The sequence below is a fragment of the Medicago sativa genome, chromosome 5 (genome assembly GCF_051527215.1).
Source record: "Medicago sativa cultivar Bolivia chromosome 5, Bolivia_mono, whole genome shotgun sequence".
In the NCBI taxonomy this organism is placed as follows: domain Eukaryota; kingdom Viridiplantae; phylum Streptophyta; class Magnoliopsida; order Fabales; family Fabaceae; genus Medicago; species Medicago sativa.
The window spans coordinates 56,188,680-56,210,989 of record NC_140753.1 but is presented as its reverse complement, the minus strand read 5'-3'; the positions used below and the strand labels follow the sequence as shown (position 1 = coordinate 56,210,989).

The 22,310-nt window shown below is 38.9% G+C and overlaps 2 protein-coding genes across 2 annotated transcripts; both read right to left on the bottom strand.

Annotated features, from left to right (window-relative positions):
- Positions 1 to 15,272: 15,272 nt before the first annotated feature.
- Positions 15,273 to 16,154, bottom strand: LOC146923286 (uncharacterized). The gene has a single exon (XM_085711679.1). The coding sequence runs from the start codon at positions 16,152 to 16,154 to the stop codon at positions 15,273 to 15,275; it is 882 nt and encodes a 293-aa protein (XP_085567805.1).
- Positions 16,155 to 16,255: 101 nt separating this feature from the next.
- On the bottom strand, positions 16,256 to 18,409 carry LOC146923285 (uncharacterized). The gene has a single exon (XM_085711678.1). The coding sequence runs from the start codon at positions 18,407 to 18,409 to the stop codon at positions 16,256 to 16,258; it is 2,154 nt and encodes a 717-aa protein (XP_085567804.1).
- Positions 18,410 to 22,310: the final 3,901 nt, after the last annotated feature.

The following is a 22,310-nucleotide window of genomic DNA, read 5'->3' as shown; positions in this document are numbered from 1 at the left end:
CAGGGTCCCCGACCCAAGCCTTCTTTCCCACCAATACCAATGTCGTATGGTGAGCTGCTCCCAACTCTACTGGCTAAGGGGCACTGTGTTACTAGACCAGGCAAGCCTCCGCCCAATCCATTACCTCCCAGGTTCCGACAGGATCTGACATGTGAATTTCATCAGGGCGCTCAAGGCCATGATATTGAAGGTTGCTTTGCTCTGAAGTATATTGTGAAAGACCTGATAGAAAAGGGACGTTTGACTTTTGAGAATAGTGTTCCTCATGTCCTTGACAACCCGCTTCCAAACCATGCTGCTGTCAATATGATTGAGGCCTTTGAAAGGGTCCCCGTTCCTCAAGAGGATCCCAGGTTGGATGTCCGCAATGTCGTTACTCCCTTGGTGCCATTACATATCAAGCTCTGCCAGGCTTCTTTGTTCAATCATGATCATGCTTCCTGTTTAGGATGTTCTCAGAATCCTATGGGCTGTTGTGTTGTGCAAAATGATATCCAGAGTCTGATGGATGACAAACACTTGATTGTCAGTGATGTATGTGTGATTGTGCCAGTGTTCCATGATTCTCCTGTTGAAAGTGCAAAGAATGTTGAGCCTTTGGTGATCAGGTTGCCTGGTCCGGTATCTTATACCTCTACCAAAGCAATTCCCTACAAATACAATGCAACCATGGTTGAAAATGGGGTGGAAGTACCTCTGGTATCCCCAGCTACAGTTGATGATGTTGCCGGTGAAGTTACAGCTCTGAGAAGTGGAAAAGTCCGACCACCCTTGTTTCAAAGACAGGTAGTCACCCCCATTGCTACAGTAACCCCACCAGTCGCTCCTCCTGTTGACAAGAACACCGGCCCAGCAGGCCAATCTATTGAAGAGTCCAATCTGGACGAAATCCCGAGGCTTATCAAGAAAAGTGACTATAAGATTGTTGACCAGTTGCTACAAACCCCATCAAAGATATCCATTTTGTCTCTGCTCATGAGCTCAGAAGCTCACAGGAAGGTGTTAATGAAGATACTGGAGCAAGCTTATGTCGACCACGAAGTCTCTGTGGATCAATTTGATGGGATAGTGAGCAATATTACTGCCTGCAACAACTTGGGGTTTAGTGATGATGAACTCCCCGAAGCAGGGAAACGCCACAACTTGGCTCTACATATCTCGGTGCACTGTGGGTCTGACCTGATATCCAACGTATTGGTAGACACTGGATCGTCTCTGAATGTAATGCCTGAGTCCACGCTAAGGCAATTGAGCCATCATGGAATTTCTCTGAGAGGTAGCAGCTATCTGGTTAAAGCTTTTGATGGATCCCGCAAAGATGTTCTTGGGGAAGTGGACTTGCCAATCACCGTCGGTCCCGAGACATTTCAAATAACTTTCCAAGTCATGGATATCAATGCCTCTTACAGCTGTCTCCTCGGAAGACCCTGGATCCATGACGCTGGAGCGGTAACTTCCACTTTGCATCAGAAGCTCAAGTTCATGAGAAATGGTAAGATTGTCACTGTGCATGGTGAGGAAGCATATCTAGTTAGCCAGGTATCATCGTTCTCTTGTGTTGAAGCAGGGTCCGCTGAGGGAACGTCGTTTCAAGGCTTGACTGTCGAGGGTGCAGAACCCCGGAGGGCTGGTGCTAGCATGGCCTCACTGAAAGATGCCCAGAAGGCTGTCCAAGCAGGGCAAGCTGCTGGCTGGGGCAAGGTGATTCAGATTCTGGAAAACAAGCGTAAAGAAGGCCTCGGATTCTCCCCGACATCCGCTGTTTCAAAGGGAACCTTTTACAGTGCTGGGTTCATCAATGCTATTGCTGAAGATGCTGCTGAAAGTGGTCACGTGCCTACATTTGTTATACCAGGAGGCACTGTGAGAAATTGGGAAGCCATTGATGTTCCTTTAGTCATGCATGCTTCCATGTAATGTGTTTTGTTGCTCATGTTTTTCTTGTTTTCAAAATAACAATCCTTTCGCTCTGCCCAAGGCGAAAGTGATATCATTGTAAGGGCGTGTTTGTTTCGGCATTGCCGTTATCAATAAAAAGTTGTCGTTTTTCTCACGACTCTTTGTTTTTACTTTTTAGTGCCTTTTTCTTGGAAATAATGGTAATGCCAGAAAAAACCAAAACATTTGTATTTTCTTATTAATTTTAAAAATCTGCATGAAAAACATTTTTCTAAAAATCATCCCAATCATATTATGCAGATTGAACCATAATAAACCCGTTGAACACAGTGACCCTATGGTTCCTCCAAATTTTGAATTCCCTGTATATGAAGCTGAAGATGAGGATGATGATTATGAAGAGATACCGTATGAGATCACTCGACTGCTCGAGCAAGAAAGAAGAGCCATTCAGCCTCATCAGGAAGAAATTGAGCTTATCAACCTGGGTACTGAAGAGAACAAGCGAGAGATCAAGATCGGTGCTGCACTTGAGCCAGAAGTGAAAAGGAAGATCATTCAGCTTCTCCATGACTATCCAGATGTCTTTGCATGGTCCTATGAAGATATGCCGGGTCTAGATCCCAAGATTGTGGAACATCGGATACCGACAAGGCCTGAATGTCCTCCTGTCAAACAAAAATTGAGAAGGTCTCGTCCAGACATGCCTCTTAAGATCAAGGCTGAGGTGCAAAAGCAAATTGATGCGGGTTTCCTCATGACAGCTGAATACCCTGAGTGGATTGCCAACATCGTACCAGTACCAAAGAAAGATGGGAAAGTTCGAATGTGTGTTGATTACAGAGATTTGAATAAAGCCAGTCCAAAAGATAACTTCCCATTGCCTCATATTGATGTGCTTGTTGACAGCACGGCTCAATCCAAAGTGTTCTCCTTCATGGATGGTTTCTCTGGTTATAATCAGATACGAATGTCTCCTGAAGATAGAGAAAAGACGTCCTTCATCACTCCGTGGGGAACGTTCTGTTATAAAGTGATGCCGTTTGGCTTGATAAATGCTGGTGCTACCTATCAAAGAGGTATGACAACTCTGTTTCATGATATGATCCACAAAGAGATTGAAGTATATGTTGATGATATGATTGTGAAGTCAAGTGATGAAGAGCAGCATATTGTGTATTTGAAAAAGATGTTTGAAAGACTGAGAAAGTACAAGCTGCGGTTAAATCCTAACAAGTGCACATTTGGTGTAAGATCTGGAAAGTTGCTAGGCTTCATTGTCAGTCAAAGAGGCATTGAAGTTGATCCCGACAAAGTCCGAGCCATCAGAGAAATGCCGGCCCCTCAAACTGAGAAGCAAGTCAGAGGTTTCCTCGGACGTCTGAATTATATTTCAAGATTCATATCTCACATGACTACTACCTGTGGACCAATTTTCAAATTGCTCAGAAAGAATCAGCCTGTTGTATGGAATGATGAATGTCAGGAAGCTTTTGATAGCATCAAAGAATACCTGTTGGAGCCACCTATCCTTGTCCCGCCAGTGGAAGGAAGACCTTTGATTATGTATCTGTCAGTGTTAGACGATTCAGTGGGCTGTGTTCTCGGTCAACAAGATGAGACCGGCAAGAAAGAGCATGCTATCTACTATCTGAGCAAGAAGTTCACCGACTGCGAGACCCGGTATACAATGCTTGAAAAGACTTGTTGTGCTTTAGCTTGGGCTGCCAAACGCCTGCGTCATTATATGGTGAATCATACAACTTGGTTGATATCCCGAATGGATCCAATCAAGTACATCTTTGAAAAGCCTGCTGTTACTGGAAAGATTGCACGTTGGCAAATGTTGTTGTCTGAATATGATATTGTGTACAAAGCTCAGAAAGCAATCAAAGGAAGTGTCCTTGCTGAGCATCTTGCTTGTCAGCCTCTTGATGATTACCAGCCAATTAAGTTTGATTTCCCTGATGAAGAGATCATGTATTCGAAAGCAAAAGACTGTGAAGAGCCACTGATCAATGAAGGGCCGGACCCCAATAGCAAATGGGGATTGGTGTTTGATGGTGCTGTTAATGCTTATGGTAAAGGAATTGGAGCCATCATTGTAACTCCACAGGGGCATCACATCCCTTTCACTGCTCGAATAACTTTTGAATGCACAAACAACATAGCTGAATATGAAGCATGCATCTTGGGCATTGAAGAAGCCCTTGACCTGAGAATCAAACACCTTGACATCTATGGAGATTCTGCACTTGTTATTAATCAGATAAAAGGTGAATGGGAGACTCATCATGAGAAGTTGATCCCTTACCGTGACTATGCAAGACGTCTATTAACATACTTTACCAAGGTTGAGCTGCACCACATCCCTCGGGATGAAAATCAGATGGCTGACGCTCTTGCTACTCTGTCTTCCATGTTTCGCATCAATCACTGGAATGATGTGCCTGTAATCAAAGTACAACGTCTTGACAGGCCCGCTCATGTGTTTACCATTGAAAATATGCCAGGTCAGGCTGATGAAGATGTGAATGATAAAAAGCTTTGGTATTACAACATCAAGCAATTCTTGCAGAATCGTGAATATCCACCTGGTGCTTCCAACAGGGATAAGAAGACCTTGAGACGATGGGCTAGCAGATTCTTTCTGGACGGAGAAGTCCTATACAAGAGGAACTATGACATGGTCTTGTTAAGATGTGTTGATAAACAAGAAGCTGAGAAGTTGATGCATGATGTACATGACGGTACTTTTGGGACCCATGCTTCGGGTCATACCATGTCAAAAAAGCTGTTAAGAGCCGGCTATTACTGGATAACTATGGAGCGTGACTGCCACAAACATGCTAAGAGATGCCACAAATGTCAAATTTATGCTGACAAGATTCATGTGCCTCCACACGCTCTCAATGTTATATCTTCCCCATGGCCTTTCTCTATGTGGGGCATTGACATGATCGGAAGAATTGAGCCAAAGGCTTCCAATGGACATCGTTTCATCCTAGTGGCAATTGACTATTTCACCAAGTGGGTTGAAGCTGCTTCCTATGCAAATGTGACCAAGCAAGTGGTTGTCAAGTTTATCAAAAATAACATCATCTGTCGATATGGTGTTCCCAGCAAAATCATCACTGACAATGGTTCCAATCTGAACAATAGCATGATGCAAGCTTTATGTGAAGAATTCAAAATTGAACATCACAACTCTTCTCCTTATAGACCTCAGATGAATGGTGCAGTTGAGGCCGCTAACAAGAACATCAAGAAGATTGTTCAGAAGATGGTCACTACTTACAAAGACTGGCATGAAATGCTACCTTTTGCCTTGCATGGTTACCGTACTACAGTGCGCAGTTCAACCGGGGCAACTCCCTTCTCTTTGGTATATGGTATGGAAGCAGTTCTCCCTCTGGAAGTGGAGATTCCATCTCTTCGAGTAATCATGGAAGCAAAGTTAACTGAGGCTGAATGGTGTCAAAGTCGGTATGATCAATTGAATCTAATTGAAGAGAAACGTATGAATGCTATGACTCATGGACAGTTGTATCAAGTGCGAATGAAGAATGCCTTTGACAAGAAAGTCCGACCTCGAGAATTCAAGGAAGGCGAACTTGTATTGAAGAGAAGAATAAGTCAGCAACCCGACCCAAGGGGCAAGTGGACACCTAACTATGAAGGTCCTTATGTTGTCAAGAAGGCCTTCTCTGGTGGTGCTTTGATTCTTACACACATGGATGGTGTTGAGCTTCCAAATCCTGTTAATGCCGATATAGTCAAGAAATACTTTGTCTAGAAAGAAAAGAACAGCGTGGTAGGTTGAAAACCCGAAAGGGCGGCCTAGGCAAAAATGCGCTTCCCGGTGGATCGAAAACCCGAAAGGGCGATCCAGGCAAAAGTTAGGGACAAAAAATGAATATGAAAGAGCTCGCTGAGATTGTACGCAACTCAGGCAAGAATGAGCGCCTCGATGAGCCGAAAACCCGAAAGGGCGGTTCATGCAAAAATGAGGTTGACAATAAAAGACAAGTAACTATATTTGGCAAATCACCATCACCCATTGGGGCATCTGCAACTGTCAATGATCGTCTTCATCAGAGGCCTCTGTACTTGTGAATTCAAAATTTCTATGAAATGTAGCGGTCATCGTGTTCAATGTATCACCAACCAATAAAATTACCATTTTCCAAGCTTTGTAAATCCGTGAAGTCATGCCTTTGGCTGACTTTCACTCTTCTACATCAATTTGAGCCTTTCTATTGTTTGAAATTCCATTTCCTTTCTACTTTCAATACTTTATATACAAAATATTTTCTGTCTATTTGATAATGTCAATATCTGAAACAAACATCTCTTGAAAACTGAAAAATCTTTTTCTGTCTATTTTGAAAGCAAACCTGAGCAACAGGGTACATTTCAATGAAACATGCATGAATGAATGAATGTCAATGTCTATTGCAATACATGTTACAAGCAGGTTACTCCCCGGGATGATCTGTGGTCAAGGGCAAGAATGAAAAACAGAATGAAAATGAAAAAAGGAAAAATGAAAATGAAAAGCTCGCTAAGTTGAAAACCCGAAAGGGCGGCTTAGGCAAAAATGAGCACCCCGCTGATTGACAACCTATGAAGGCAATTCAGGCAAAAATGGGGCAATGAAAAGAATCTTTATTCCCCGGTGAATCGAAAACCCGAAAGGGCGGTTCAGGCAAAAATGGGGTTTGAAAATGAGAAAAATGAAAGAATGAAATATTGAAAAAGCATTGACCACAGATGCGAACATCCAATGTTTACCCAGCACTGACACGCCTAGCAACGGCGACCTGTATCCAAGAACCTTCCAAGGGTCCTCCTCCACAAGTTTTACTGCCCTCAGCCATGGTTTTTGATACGTCTCTCAACGACGGTCTCTCCAAAAGAGGTTTTTTCCCCTGTGAATATGTTGCAGCACGAGCCACTACGTGCCCAATCTTCCAATGTTTCGTCTGCCTTTGCGAAACTTCTCCGCCAAACTGCCAATCAATCATGCATTCCAAGCATTCATACATGCATAATCATGCATTTTATGTGCTCATACATCCAATAATTTTGCTATACCATACATACATGTTGCATATCCAACTTTCAACTGTCAAATTCAATCCAAATTCCAACTGTCAAATTCAATTTCAATTTCAATTCCAATTCCAAATTCAATTTAATTTCAACCTGTCAAATTCGAAGCACTTTCCAATTTCAAATGTCAAACTGTCAAATTCGAAGCAATTTCCAATCTCAATTTCAATTTCAACTGTCAAATTCGAAGCAATCTCATTTCCAATTCCAATGTCAATATCAATGTCAATCTCCAATTTCAATTCCAATTTCAATGACAATCTCCAATGACAATCTCCAATGTCAATGTCAAATTCCAATTTCAATCCAATGTCAAATGTCAATGTCAAATGTCAATGTCAATGTCAATCTCCAATGTCAATGACAATATCCAATGTCAATGTCAATTCCAATTCCAATGACAATATCCAATGTCAATTTCCAATCCAATTCCAATCCAATTTCAATGTCAATTGCAACTCTCCAATCCAATGTCAATGTCTATGTCTCAATCCAATTCCAATTCCCAATGTCTCTTTCAATTTCAACTCTCAATCCAATGTCTGTGTCTATGTCTCTGTTCAATCTCAACTTTCAATCTCAACTTTCAATGTCAATTTTCAACTCAAATCAATGTCAATTTACTCTCAATTTACTCTTGGGCCAACAAAAATGGTCATGTCTATTTTCGAATCAAGTCAAATAACAATTTACCGACAATTGGTATTTTGTTAAACCAGACTTTCAATTTGTATCTTGTTACTGGTCAAGTGCCAGGTTCAATCCAAAAAAGAACCACTTGTACCTGCTTACATACCTATGCTTCCGGACAAACGGCAAGTTCGATAGAACAGTTTGTACCCAGCCTATGCTTTGTTATCGGTCAAACGGCAAGTTCGATAGAACAGTTTGTATCCAGCTCATGCTCTGTTATCAGTCAGACGGCAAGTTCAAATCTGAAGAACAGTTTGTACCCAGCTTATGCTTTGTTATCGGTCAAACGACGAGTTCGTTCTAAGAGAACAGTCTGCACTCTCCCACATGATGTGGTGATAATCCAACAAGCAAGTTCGATCCAAAGAAACAGCTTGTATCAACCCTTTTGTCTATGTCTCCAGCCAAACAGCCAGTTCAATCCAAAAGAACAGTTTGTGTCTGCCTATCTGTTTGTGTTTTCAACCAAGTGTCAAGTTCGATCCAAAGAACCACTTGTATCTGCCTATATGTCTATGTTTCCGGTCAAGTGCCAAGTTCAAATTCCACGAACAGCTTGCACCTATCTTTTGTTTTGTATTCCTTGGTCAAGTGACTAGTTCGACCCAAAGAACAGCTTGTACCTTATTTTCTATCCCTGGTTTGTCTACCCTGTCAATGTCCACCTGAATCCCCAGTGACATCACAGGTTCCATAGACTCCAGTTGTTTGTCTTGCATTCATAATCAAATATTGCATAACATTCATATCTTTGAAACTCTGAAAGCGTATTTTTATGTCCAAAAGCAGTGCAAATGTTAATATTTAAGTATCTTCGTCCCGTCAACTCTAAGACTCCGTCTCTTGACTCTCCGGACAAAGAAACTTAAATAGGGGCAGCTGTTATACCCTAATTTTGGACCTAAAAATACTAACTCAATTCTTCTTTTCTTGTATTTTAAGTCATTTGAACTGTCTCTGATCAATTGCATCTTTCTCTGCATTTTATTTCAATGATTATTTGCAAAATCTACATGCAAGGGTATTTTAGTCATTTCCTATGTCAAAATTTCTTTCAGTCTCCTAAAATTTGTTTAAGTCCTTTCAAATAGGTTGAATAAGTCTTTGTTTCATTCTATGTCAAAATCCATTCCAAAATTTGCGTTTGAAGTCATTTTGAGTCAGTTTTGCCCCTAGGGGCATTTTGGTCATTTCAAGTGTCAAGTCACTGTTTAAACCCTTAAAATTGTCTCTGAGTCTTTTAATTTTACTTGTATGAGTCTTTGATTCAGTTCCTTGTTAAAAATCCATTTTAATTTGCATCTGAGTCATTTTGAGTCAGTTTTGCCCTAGGGGCATTTTGGTCATTTCACACAAAATTTCGGCAGAGAGGTACTTTAAAGTACCTCATTTAGGCCATTGGTTCGTTTTAGTCCGTTTTGTCAAATTTTAGACGTTCCACTTTACGTTATTTTCCAATTACCAATTTTAATTCAATTTTATTTTAATTTTAGTCCTAATTTTCTAATATTTGCGTTATAGTCCTTTTTTGTCCTTTTTTAAGTATTTTTGCAGATTGGTCCTTTGTTTGTCATATTTTGCAGAAAAATCCCAAAGTCAAAGCAGTTACAAGGCAGTCAAAGTTTGTTACAAGCTATGCCACGTGGCAGTCAGCCATTGGTCCAGAAGCTACACTTGGCAGCCTATAAAAGGCTCCAATCATTGCAGTGCCATTCAGAAGCTAACAACTCAGCAAAAATCACCACAAACACGTCACATTCTCTCTCTCATCACCAAAACGAATCAAAAGCAAAAATTCTCATGAACTTCACCAAGAACATATGAAATTGAAACCCTAACCGTTTCCAATAACATCAATTTCGATTGAATCCAACCCAAAGATTCATCAATCCACAACAATCTTCATACTGATTCATCACAGAATGCATCAAAACTCTTAGACACAACAAAATTCAATGAATTCAACGTCAGTTCTCAGCAATTCTCTTTGAGAATTTTCATCATCGAACCGTTGAATGTTCTTCCTGCAATTCCAGTGAAAACACGATCACAGAAAGAAGATCGAAGAGAAGAGGAAAAAGAAGATCGGATTCGAAGTCAGAGAAGAAGGAAGAGGTCAAATTCGAAGTGGAACCAGAGAGGAAGAGGAACGTGTTCACTTCCTCGTTTTCCAGTGCGTAGCAACAAAGAAACATCCATTAGAAGCAAAAACGAAGCTCCGTCTCAACTTCTCCGTTCGAATTCTTGAATCAGACAGAGGTAAATTCTTGATTCACTATCTTCCTTTAAAAAAAAAAGCTCTCTGTTATGTGTTGAATGGCATAGATCGAAAGCTGCACAACCTTTTCTTCGAAAATTTTGAAAAAACGATAAACGTTTGAAACTGTAGGTTCCTTTCTAGATCTACGCCAATTCGAGAATCCTCTCAGAAATCTATTTTCAGAATTGAAAAGAGGAGGAGAAGAGCTTTAAGAACATGTGTTTTAATTTCGAATCGGAGTAGTTTAGAACTCCGACGCGGCGGCGCTTCCACCGGCCACCACGTCGGAGGAGTTGAGCTTCGTCGGAGAAGAGAGAGTCACTTGCAGACTCTCTCTCTCTAGATTGCATCTTAGTGAGAGAAACATAGGGTTGGAATGAGGTTGAACCGGTTTTCTTGCTTATATACACTCTCAAAACCGGTTCAACCCGTGGTTTAACCCATGGTTTGCTCCATGTCCCAGGCCCTCTCTTCCTGAGCCCAAACCTGCCATGCCTGGAAGCCTTACTGCTCTTTGCGCCCCCCACCCCTGTGTGTTTCTTGCTAAATTCTGCTGTTCATACCCCCTGCATGTTCAAAAATCTTTAAAAAAAATTCCAGTTAAATTTCCATAGTTTCTTGATGACTTTCTTGATGTTTTTATAACATTTTTGCATAATAAATCTTGACAAAAAATATGTGTAGCATTTTTTCCTATTTGTTTACTATTTTTTTTAGATTTAACAATTTTCTTGCACTTTTTAGCTTAAAAATCTTGTAAACATCCTAAAATCTTTTCCATGTGATTCTTAATATTTCTTTCAACATACTTGTGACTTTTTCTTGTGCTAAAAATTGAGAAAAATACTTGAAGCATTTTTTTTTCCATTTTTTTGCTAGAATTAATAATTTTCTTGTGATTTTTAGTCCAAAAAACCCTTAAAAAATTCCAAAAAATTCATGTAGACTTCTTGATATTTTTGTAGCATTTTGTAATAATTTTCACATGCTAAAATTGGTTAAAAAATGAGGTGTTAATTTTCTTGCTAGTTTTGTCATATTTTGTGCTAAAAATAAGTGGAATTTTGCTTAATTTCGATCCAAATTGCTTGATAAATTTTGGTGACCTATTCCACTTGATTCCATAGAGTTTAGCTACTGTTTGTGTTTAATTTTGTTGCATAATTGTGAATTTTGGTAGGTTGCTTAGCTTACAAGTCATCAAGTAGTTAAATAATATAAATATGCTTCAAACTTGTTTTAAAATGTCAAGTAAACCATGTAGCCTTAATTCCCATTCCAAAACTTGTTTCTAAACCTTTAAAATGTAATTGGAATGTGAGAATTATAGGTCACTTGGTTCCTGCATTTTATGAACAAGTTTTGGCCATGTTTGCACTTATTTTCTATCTTTTATATTCTAATATTTCTCTTACTTCACTTCTTTGATATTGCCTTATGCTACTAACCTTTTCCTTTCATATTTCATATTCACCATAAGCATCATCATTGCATCCCATTTTCATCTCTATTTTCTTTCTTGCAACTTAATTTATACCAAAGTTAGAATGTAAACACTTAGGAAATTTTGTAATATTCTTTCATGCTTTTAATTTCTTGGCAAAGAGGCCATAGAATGTATCTAGGGTATGATGTAAAGGACAATGGACTCTAAAAATGTACACCGACACAAACACCGACACATGCACACACATCACTAAGTAGCTAGAATATGCATGTTTAGATGTATGTTTAGATGAATGCCTAGGACTTCTACTTAGAAAAACCAATTTTCCAAACAAATGTGAACAACTTCACTCAAAGCTTTTCCAAACAAACCTTGGGATCCAATATCCCATTGTATTTTTCTTTTCCATTTTCTTAATCAAATTTCAATGAAAATAATCAAACTTTGACTCTTTTTTGCAATTCACTAATCCAACCTCACTATTTCCTAATCTCATGCCCTTGAGGCCTCTTTCTATTCTTCCAAAATCCATTTTCAAACTTAAAATCAACCAACAAAAACAAAAACATTTTTTTGAGAGAGAACTACGGTGGATTTGATCCCTTAAACGGGTACGTAGGCAAGGAACAAAATTCCTTCAATTCAACTAAAATAAAAACCCAAAAACATTCTTCTCCCTCCAATTCTTCACATAGAACATTCTTAGGTGTAAATAACATTTTCAAATAGCATTTAAAAATAAAGCGCGCGCGTAGAAATTAAAGACGGTTCCTATAGGTTACTATAGTCGTTATGGGTGCCTAACACCTTCCCGTAGCGAAAACAACTCCCGGACCTCGATTCTCAAGGGTTTTGCTTACTTTTTCCCTTCCCAAGAAAAAATAAGATATCACCGGTTTGAAAGGTTCAAACGTAATCAATGTTTGACACCCGAAAACCAAGATAAAACAGTGATTGGTGAACATTTTTTTTTGAAGAAGCTAAAATTGAATATATTACTGAACGCCCGAAGATTTCAGCACAAGGAGTGCCAAAAACCCAGCTGAAAGAGTATCAAATACAATCAAAAAAATACGGGGAACATAAACAGGAAAAACCAAAAAAGATAGCTACCCTGTTACATAATAATTCCCAAGCAAGGTAAAGGATTTAACCACCAAGAATGGTAGGAAAAAACAAAACTAGGACGATTTGCTTTCAGCCACCAGTAAGATTGAAGCTTAGCTTTATCTAGCAATTGATTAATCGAAGCTTCTGTTTGGTGAAAAACCCGAGCATTCCTTTCAAGCCAAATTACCCACACACAAGATAACCATATAAGATGAGAAGCGGAGTGGTTGTTTTTTGAGAAGCCTCCTAAGGTGCCAAATTGATATAAATGGTCTGGCACATGTTCAGGAAACACTATATGGTAACTAAGCCAATGAGAAATACCATACCAAAGTTTACCAAAAAAATCACAAGAGAGGAATAAGTGTTTTGCATCCTCCATCATACCGCATCCACCCACACATAACTGAGCATTTGGAAGTAAAATGTGTCTTTTAATTAGATTGTCCGTTGTTGGTAATCTATCCCGCAACAAACGCCAAGCAAAGAGACTAATTTTCAGAGGCACTTCCTTGTTCCAGATTTCTGACGTGTGAGTTGCTGACAAGTTGTTACTGGTTGGTGTTAACAGATGGTTATAAGCACTTGTGACGTTGGAAGCATGTAAGTGCCAAATCCACCTGTCAGAATGATTAGGCTGCAAAACAATATTAGTTAAGATATCACAACACTCCCGCACCTTCTCCTCCTCCCAAGCAAACAAACGACGCCGCCACTTCCAAGCTTCCCCCTCTTCCCCCCACCCAAGCGAATACATTTCAACTACCGTTGCCATTTTATTATTAGCAAGATCAAAAAGGCGGCCAAAACTATTCTTCAAAACTAACCCATCAATCCAAGGATCCCACCAAAATAAAGTATGAGCACCGTCGCCTACCTCCCGCCCAACATTATCATCAAACCACCGCCCACCTCCCACACCAGCCCCATTTTTTATATTTATTAAATTATTCCACCAGACAGAGTTAAACCGCCCCTCCTCTGCGATTATACCTCCTACCTCCCCATATCTACCTACTAAAACTCTATACCACAAACTCCTATTTTCAACCCGCATACGCCAACACCATTTACCAAGTAATGCCAAATTAAACTCCCGAATCCTCCGCACTCCTAACCCTCCATCCTCCTTTTTGGAACAAATAGTGTCCCAGTTAATCCAAGAAATTTTCCTAACCTCCTCACAGCCCCCCCAAAAAAAGCAATTAAAAATAGATTCAATAGAGGAAATGATACCTGCGGGAGCTTTGAAGAAGGAAAGAAAGTAGACCGGAAGAGAGGACAAGACAGACTTTAGAAGAACTAAACGGCCACCCAAAGATAGATTTTTACTCTTCCAACCCGATAATCTGGATTTAATACAGTTAATCAAGGGTTGCCAAAATTTTAATTTGCAAGGATCACCACCTATAGGCAGCCCCAGATATAGAAAAGGAACTCTTCCCAATTTACAATGAAGAACAGAGGCTGCCTCGGCCAACCAAGAATCATGAATATTAACACCAACTAACATACTTTTGTGGAAGTTCACTTTGAGACCAGATGTCGCTTCAAATAGAATGAGAAGAGCTTTCAGAGCTCTAATATTAGCCCAGCTTCGATCCCCAATTAACAAGGTGTCATCAGCAAATTGTAAATGAGTGATGGAAACAAGATTATTATTATGCCCCACCTTGTAACCAGAAAAAAGTCCAGCCTCTACTAAAGCATTCATCATGACATTCAATCCTTCAGCAGCTATTAAAAAAAGAAAGGGAGAAAGAGGGTCACCTTGCCTCAACCCCCGTTCAAATTTGAATTCCTCAGTTGGGCTGCCATTAACAAGAACAGATGTTGAGGCCGTACTGACGCATTCCATAATCCACTTGCGCCATAATGTTGGAAAATTCATTTTTTTCATAACTGCTTCAAGGTAGAACCAATCAATTGAGTCAAAAGCCTTCTCGAAATCAACTTTGAATAAGAGCAAATCTTTTTTTAGGCGCTTAGCATCTTCCACAATCTCATTAGCAATGAGGATACCGTCAAGAATCTGTCTACCATGAATAAAAGCTGATTGAGTTTTCGAGATAACACTAGACATAACTCTTCGCAATCTGTTTGAGAGGACCTTTGAAAGAACTTTGTATAAACTTCCAACCATAGAGATTGGTCGAAAATCATTCAGGCGCTGAGGACACTCAACTTTTGGAATTAAAGCAATAAAAGTACTATTGATACCTTTTGACAACTTCCCATTCCTGTGAAAATCAGATATAAAGCGCATAAAATCATCACGGAGTTCCGGCCAGAAATCTTTAACAAAACTTATTAACACCATCTGGTCCAGGACTTTTGAAACTGTCACAATCCCAAACAGCTTGCTTAACTTCCTCAACTGAAAAAGGTTTGGTTAGATCTCCACATTGACCTACATTAAGCATATTAAAATTGAGATTCTCAATGCTAGGTCTTTCGCCTGCCACAGATCGAAAATGAGATGAGAAATGGTTAAAAACCAGTCCCCTAATTCCTTCCACGCCTTCAACAGTAGTGCCATCAACAATTAAAGAAAATATGGAATTTGCTCGCCGCCTAGAGGACATAATGCTATGAAAAAACTTAGAGTTAGCATCACCCTCTTTTAACCAAAGTAATCTAGATTTCTGCCATTGCATGCTGGTGTTAATGCGAGATAAGGAATGAAAATTTTATGATAGAGAATGAAGCTCCTCAATTTCTTCCAGTAAAAGATCATCATCCTCCCCTTTAGCATCTAAAAAATAAATACGATCTTGAACATTTGCTTAAACGACCTTCAAGGTTTTGAGTGTGGTTCTTATGCCAAGTGTTCAGATTTCCTTTAATCAACTTCAATTTTTCTTTAAGGACATAGCCGCCCCATCCCTCAATATGAAATGATTGCAAATTATCTCTAACAAACTGTTTGTAACCTGGTAATTCACCCCAACACTTCAGCATGCGCCTAGGGCGAGGGCCCCAATTATCTTCATCCATAGATAGCAAAATTGGGCAATGATCAGAAAGACCGCGATTTAAGGCTCGTTGCATTAAATTAGGCCAACAAGCGCACCAGTCTTCTGAAAGAAGAAAGCGATCAAGACGGCTCATAGAGACGCCATCCCCTCTAAACCAAGTATAATTTCTACCACAAAGAGGAAGATCTAAAAGGATATTACTATCAATGAATTGATTGAAATGAGAATAATCTTCAACAAAAGTGCCCACCATTCTGCTTTTGCGTTCAGCTTGAGACCGAATAGCATTAAAATCACCACAGACACACCAATTGGATTCACGAAAATTGCTAATAACCAATCCAAGTTGATTCCAAACATCCTGCCGCCGAAGGGGTTCACACGGAGCGTAAACATTTTCAAGAGAAAAATCAGCCCCATTTTTCAACATTTTACCTTGAATAATAACAACATGAGCCATGCTCCTAGTAATCATGACATCAACCTCATCAGTGTCCCAAATAGTTAAAATGCGGCCGGAAGCCGCTACAGATGGTCTGTACGAGAAACCGTAATTTGGATTACCCCAAAGCGAAGCACAAAAAAAATCATTAATAATTTCCAACTTAGTTTCCTGAACACATAAAATCCACGGACGATAAAATTTCACCATCTTTTGAATTTCATTTTTTTTCTCAAAACTCCCCAAGCCTCTGATGTTATAAGAAATAAGTTTCATTTTGACCACCAACACCTAAACCGACACTACACGATTTAACAACCAGCTGAAAAGGCATCAACATTCGCATGGCTGCCCTCCACATCAACGTCACCTTTCATAATCTTCCTCTCTAATTTATTAGGCCGCGAGAGAACTTGAAACATATTAGAGCAATCACCTTTGAATTGTAAATTAATTGCCTTACCAATATCGACAATATCTTTACCACCACCATTAGATTTATCACGCAAAGAAAGCCAATTTTTCCAATCTTCCCCCGATGTTGTTGAAGAGGATTTAGCAGCCAAACATTCTTTATTTTTGCTGCCAATAGAGCAAGATGGAGCTGCTGCTTTCTTCTTTGTTTTCTTGAGCATACGAATTAGATTTTGACGATCTTTGAGCGACATACGAGCAATACGTCGAAGGCTAATAAGAGAAGGATTGTGGGTAGCTTTATGTCGCTGCTGCATCACCTTTTCCTTTCTTTTATGCGAGAAAACAACTCCAACATCTCCAAGGTGGCGATCCTTAATCCATTCGGAGCTCCATGGACCCGAAATTGAATGAGATTTGTGTGTACTGGAACAAGAGGCTGCCTTTGTTGATTTCATTTTGCTTGCTGCACCTTTACGGATATCATTGGAATGAGCAGAAGGCGATGATGATTGTCCTTTTGAAGGAACAGACAACACGGGATCAATATGTAGCAGCCCCGATTTTTGTTGAATATCAAATGATGCTGAAACATGGCTGTTTTGAGTGTCTGAAGGCGCAGCAGAGTGGGCTGCTGTTTGCATTGCGGCTGAGTTCTCCCATACCTCCTTGAGATCTTGAACTAATACATCAACTATGGGTTCATCAATATTCAATTCATCAAAGTGTTCCGAAAATTCAGAAGCGGAGTCAGAAGCTTCTTCTTCAAAACAGACATCACGAGCAAATCCCGCTTCTATTTCTTCCACAATTTTAATACTATAATGCTTGTCATCAATCAAAATATTCTCCACCGCATTGATAGTATCAAGACATTTTGTGCTAACTAAAATACGGGAAAAATCTAACCTCTCCAAATTAGTAGTGCAAGGATCAATCTTTAACATTCTTCCGCAAGAGGAGGAAATAAATTCAAGAAATTTAAAATGCCAAACATGTAAGGGAACTCCATAAATTCGAAGCCAAACACCTCTTTCAGGCACATTATCCTCAGTCAGGGACCAAGCACGCATGTCAGTAAAGAAGCAATTGAAAAAATCAGCAGCTGCAAGGTAAACTGACATCATGTCTTCTTTACCGGGACAAAATAAAATCACATTATCTCCACCTCGAGGTACTACTCGAACATTATCAAAGCCAGCATCAATGATTTTCTGTTGAACAATTGGAATAAAGTCCCCATTCAGCATTTTAGCCAACGCCCCTTTACTTGCCCAAACAACATCTTCATTATCAGAATGAAACTTGCGCGTGACGTTTGCTTCACCAATCACCTTGGGTGCATCGCCGACGTGACTAGTATTTTCCTCTTTAAAAAAATTAGCATAAGGAATAACACCAGCTACGCCACTTAACCTTACTTGCTCCCTTTCCTCCTCACTACCCTTAGCATTCAATTTAACCTGCTCAAGTGCGTGTTTTCTAGCCAACACCATTTCTTCCTTCTCCGAATCAATAATACCTCCATCATTGTTTTTTTCTCCCTCATTAATTTTTTCCTTCACAACAATTTTTTCACTATTTTTTGACTTATTTTTTCCTCCCATAATATTTGATTCTTTTTTTTTCTTTTTTTTTTCATCATCGGCATTATTTTTCGACTTATTTTTTCCTCCTACTACAGCTGATCTCTTACCATCCTCCGACCCATTCAACAGTTCTTTTTTAACCTCACCAAACCTATCAAAGCGTGCAACATTCGTCCAAACTTTATTCTGACCAAAATAAACATTATTAAGAGCTTTCTGTAGTTTTGCGACATCCTTCACATTGATATAACGCACAAAACCGTAATTTTGGCCACGAGCATTCCTATTTCTAGCCACATAAACATCCGATAGAATACCACAAACCTCAAATGCCTTACGGATATCAACATATTGCGCCTGATTAGGTAAGTTTGTGACATAGAAGGAAGCCCTAGAGGCAGAATTGTTACCTTGCGAAATGGCAGATGGCGGAATTGAAATAGAAACAGGTCTGGAGCGCATTTCCTGTCTGGTGCAAGATCTTCCACGTTCAGTCCTGGAATGATGGCGAGAAGGAGCATGCTGATAAATGCCTGGCCGTGAATGATGATGGTGTGGTCGTGAATGATGATAGTGAGACCGAGAATGAGAATGGTGTGCGTGGGAACCTGCTGCTGCTATTTGGAAACCCTAATTCTGCTGCAGACACACGTGAATCACAAGAGAAGTAGCGTGAGTCGCGTGAACGATACTGATGACGTCTTCCTGAAGAGTAAAACCGGTCCTCCCTATAGCCTCCATGCCGAGAAGAATTCCTAGGTCTGTCTTGTCCTCGATCACCCGGTCGGATCGCTTTCCGACGCTTGTAGCTCACCGTAGTCCATTCCCCTGAATCCCCTCCCCTTTGTGCTGTTATACCCTAATTTTGGACCTAAAAATACCAATTCAATTCTTCTTTTCTTATATTTCAAGTCATTTGATATGTCTCTGATCAATTGCATCTTTCTCTGCATTTTATTTCAATGTTATTTGCAAAATTCATATAAAAGGGTATTTTAGTCATTTCCTGCAATCAACTCATTTTAATCCTTGAAAATTGTTTGAGTCTTTTAAATTGGTTTGTATAAGCCCTTGTTTCAATCTCATGTCAAAATTCGTTTCAAAAAATATCAGTTGAGTCATTTTTTAGTCAGTTTAGCCCCTAGGGGCATTTTAGTCATTTCCCATGGTAAAATCTCTTTCGATCTTTAAAAATTTGTTTGAGTCTTTTCAAATAGTGTGAATAAGTCTTCCTTTCAATTCTATGTCAGAATCCATTTCAAAAATTGCATTTAAAGTCATTTTGAGTCAGTTTTGCCCCTAGGGGCATTTTGGTCTTTTCATGTGTCAAAACCCTGTTTAAATTTTGAAATTGTCTATGAGTCTTTTAATTTTGTTTGCATAAGCTCTTGTTTCAATTCCCTGTTAAAAATCATTTTTTAAATTGCATCCGAGTCATTTTAAGTCGTTTTAGTCCTTAGGGGCGTTTTGGTCATTTCACATAATAGGTCTGTTTCATTTTAATCTGCTTTGTTGTTTTTAATCGTCTCGCTTTACGTTAATTTTCAATTTACTTTTTCAATTCAATTTTAGTTTTAATTTTCATTTCGGTCCTTGTACTTTTGTTATTTACATTTTAATCCCTTTTAAGTTTGTTAGAGTCCAAGTGCCACGTGTCCAAATGTTATTGGTCCACAAAAATTTGTTAGAGTCCAGTGCCACATGTCTCATTCCAATTGGCCCAAAGCTTACCACATCACCTATATAAGTCAAACTTGTGGTCAATTTTCAACACCAATCATTCTTTACAATTCCACAAAAAAATCACAAATAAATTTTCTTTTTTCCCTCTTTCTTCTCTTCTCTCACGTGATCAAAATCACCACCACCATAACCACTTTTTTCTTCCACCTTCAACCACCCTAACAAACTCCATCACCACCCTAACCAACTCCCTAACCACCTTTAACCACCTCCATTCTTCATTCCACCACCATAACCAATTCACCATCATCACTCAACCACCACTTCAACCACCACAAACCACCACCTCATACCTCCATAACCGCCATTATCACCATTCAATTGTTACCTTCATCTTATCTCATTCATCATCAACCGCTACAATCTTACAATCTGAATTCATCCACAAACACCAATTCCAAACCTATCGCAACACATCAACACCACAAGGTTTCGAACCAATCGAACCTCACACAACAGATTTGAAGCTGAGGCTTTCGACAAGGACACAACAACACGTCAAGCAATTCAGATCCGCGAAAATCAACAGCAAATTGTCATCAAAACGGAGTCGGATTCGTGAAGAAGAAGAGGCCGAATACGAACCAGAGGCTGTGGACGGTCAAGGACAGGGGAAGAAGAAGCTTCGTTCGCACAAATTCGAACGAATCCAGAGTGTGTTCGGCAAAGGTATCACCACTTCATCTTTTGTCTTGATCTGTATTGCTGCTAGTTCATCGTGAATCTGCCATTCCCGTTTTCTTGCATCAAATTGAGTTGTGGATTATGTATTTGTGTTGTTTTCCGTAAAGATTGTTCATGTTTGTGTGTGTTAGTGTTTTGAGGAGAAGAGAATTATAGGAATTATTGTTTGAATAGATGAAAGAATGAAGAAAGGAGAAGAGGATTATGTGACTGTGTGTGTGGGAATGGGAAAGAAATGAAAGAAGAAAAGAAAAGAATGAGGACGATGAGGAAAGAGAGAAGGAGTGGCTTGTGTTGTTTAATGCTTGTTGGACCGGTTCGGTTGAACCGATCCGTTCCTGAACCGGTCCAATTTGCTTTGACCCGTTCTTTCCCTCTTAAGTCTGGGCTTGGGCTTTTGTTTTGTCTGCCATTTTCGTTTTGCTGAATTTTGTGCTATTTCCACACCGCAAAATGATTCTTGCACCCCTGTCCATTTAATCTCTTCATGAAAAATCCTAAAATTTTTTCTATGTGTTCTTAATATTTTTTCTAACATTTTTGTGACATCTTTTTGTGCTAAAACTTGAGAAAAGTATTTGAAGCATTTTTTTTCTTTATTTTTGTTAGAATTAGTAATTTTCTTGCACTTTTTAGCCTAAAAAATCCCTAAAAAATTCCTATGTGTTCTTAATCTTTTTCTTGATATTTTTGTGATATTTTCATATGTTGAATCTTGGTTAAAGGGTGTGTGGTATTTTCTTGTCAATTGTTTACTATTTTTGTTGGAAAATTGTGAAATTTTATATGTTTTTGTGTCTAAAAATGCCTTAAAAATTCTAAAAATTTTCATACACATTTCTTGATAACTTTGTGGTGTTCTTGTGATAATTTTGCATATTAAAAATTGGTGAACATAATGTGACTAATTTTCCTACTATTTTGTGATATTTTGTGCTAAAAATGAATGAAAATTTGCTTGATTTCAATCCCAATTGCTTGATGAACATTTGTGACCTATGCCACTTGATTTGAGGGAGTTTTGGCCACTGTTTGTGTTTGATATTGCTGCATGATTGTGAATCTTGATAGGTTACTTAGTTTACAAGTTAGTTGTGTAGTTAAATAATGCAAATATGCTTAAGTTTGCTTCCAAAATGTCAAGTTAACCATGTTGCCTTAATTCCTATTCCAAAATTTGATTCTAAACCTTTAAAAATGTATTGGAGTGTGAGAATTATAGGTCATATGGCTCTTACATTCTATGAGCAAATTTTAATCATGTTTGCACTCATTTTGTCTTTATTTTGGTTTGTTTTCCATCCTTTATGTTATAGTGTCTTTCTTGCTTTATTTCTTTTGATATTGCCTTATGCTACTAACCTTTTCATTTCATGTTTCATATTCATCAAAACATCTCCATTTCATCCCATATTCATCTCTATTTTTCTTGCAATTTAATTTGTACCAAAGTTAGAATGTAACACTTAGGAATTTTGTAATATTCCTATGCTTTTAATTTCTTGGCAAAGAGGCCATAGAATGTATCTAGGGTATGATGTAAAGGACAATGGACTCTAATGATGTACACCGACACAAGCACCGACACATGCACACACATCACTTTAGATATAGCTAGAATATGCATGTTTAGATGTATGTTTAGGATTGTATGTTTAGATGAATGTTTAGGCTTTATACTTAGAAAAATCATTTTCCCAAAAAAAATGAACAAACTTCACTCAAATCTTTTCCAAATAAACCTTGGGATCCAATATCCCATTGTATTTTCTTTTCCATTTTCTTAATCAAATTTCAATGAAAATAATCAAACTTTGACTTTCTTTTGCAAATCACTAATTCAACCTCACAATTTTACAACCTTATGCCTTTGAGGCCTCTCAATCTCCATTCTTCAAAATCCAATTTACAAACCTAAAATCAACCAACAAAAACA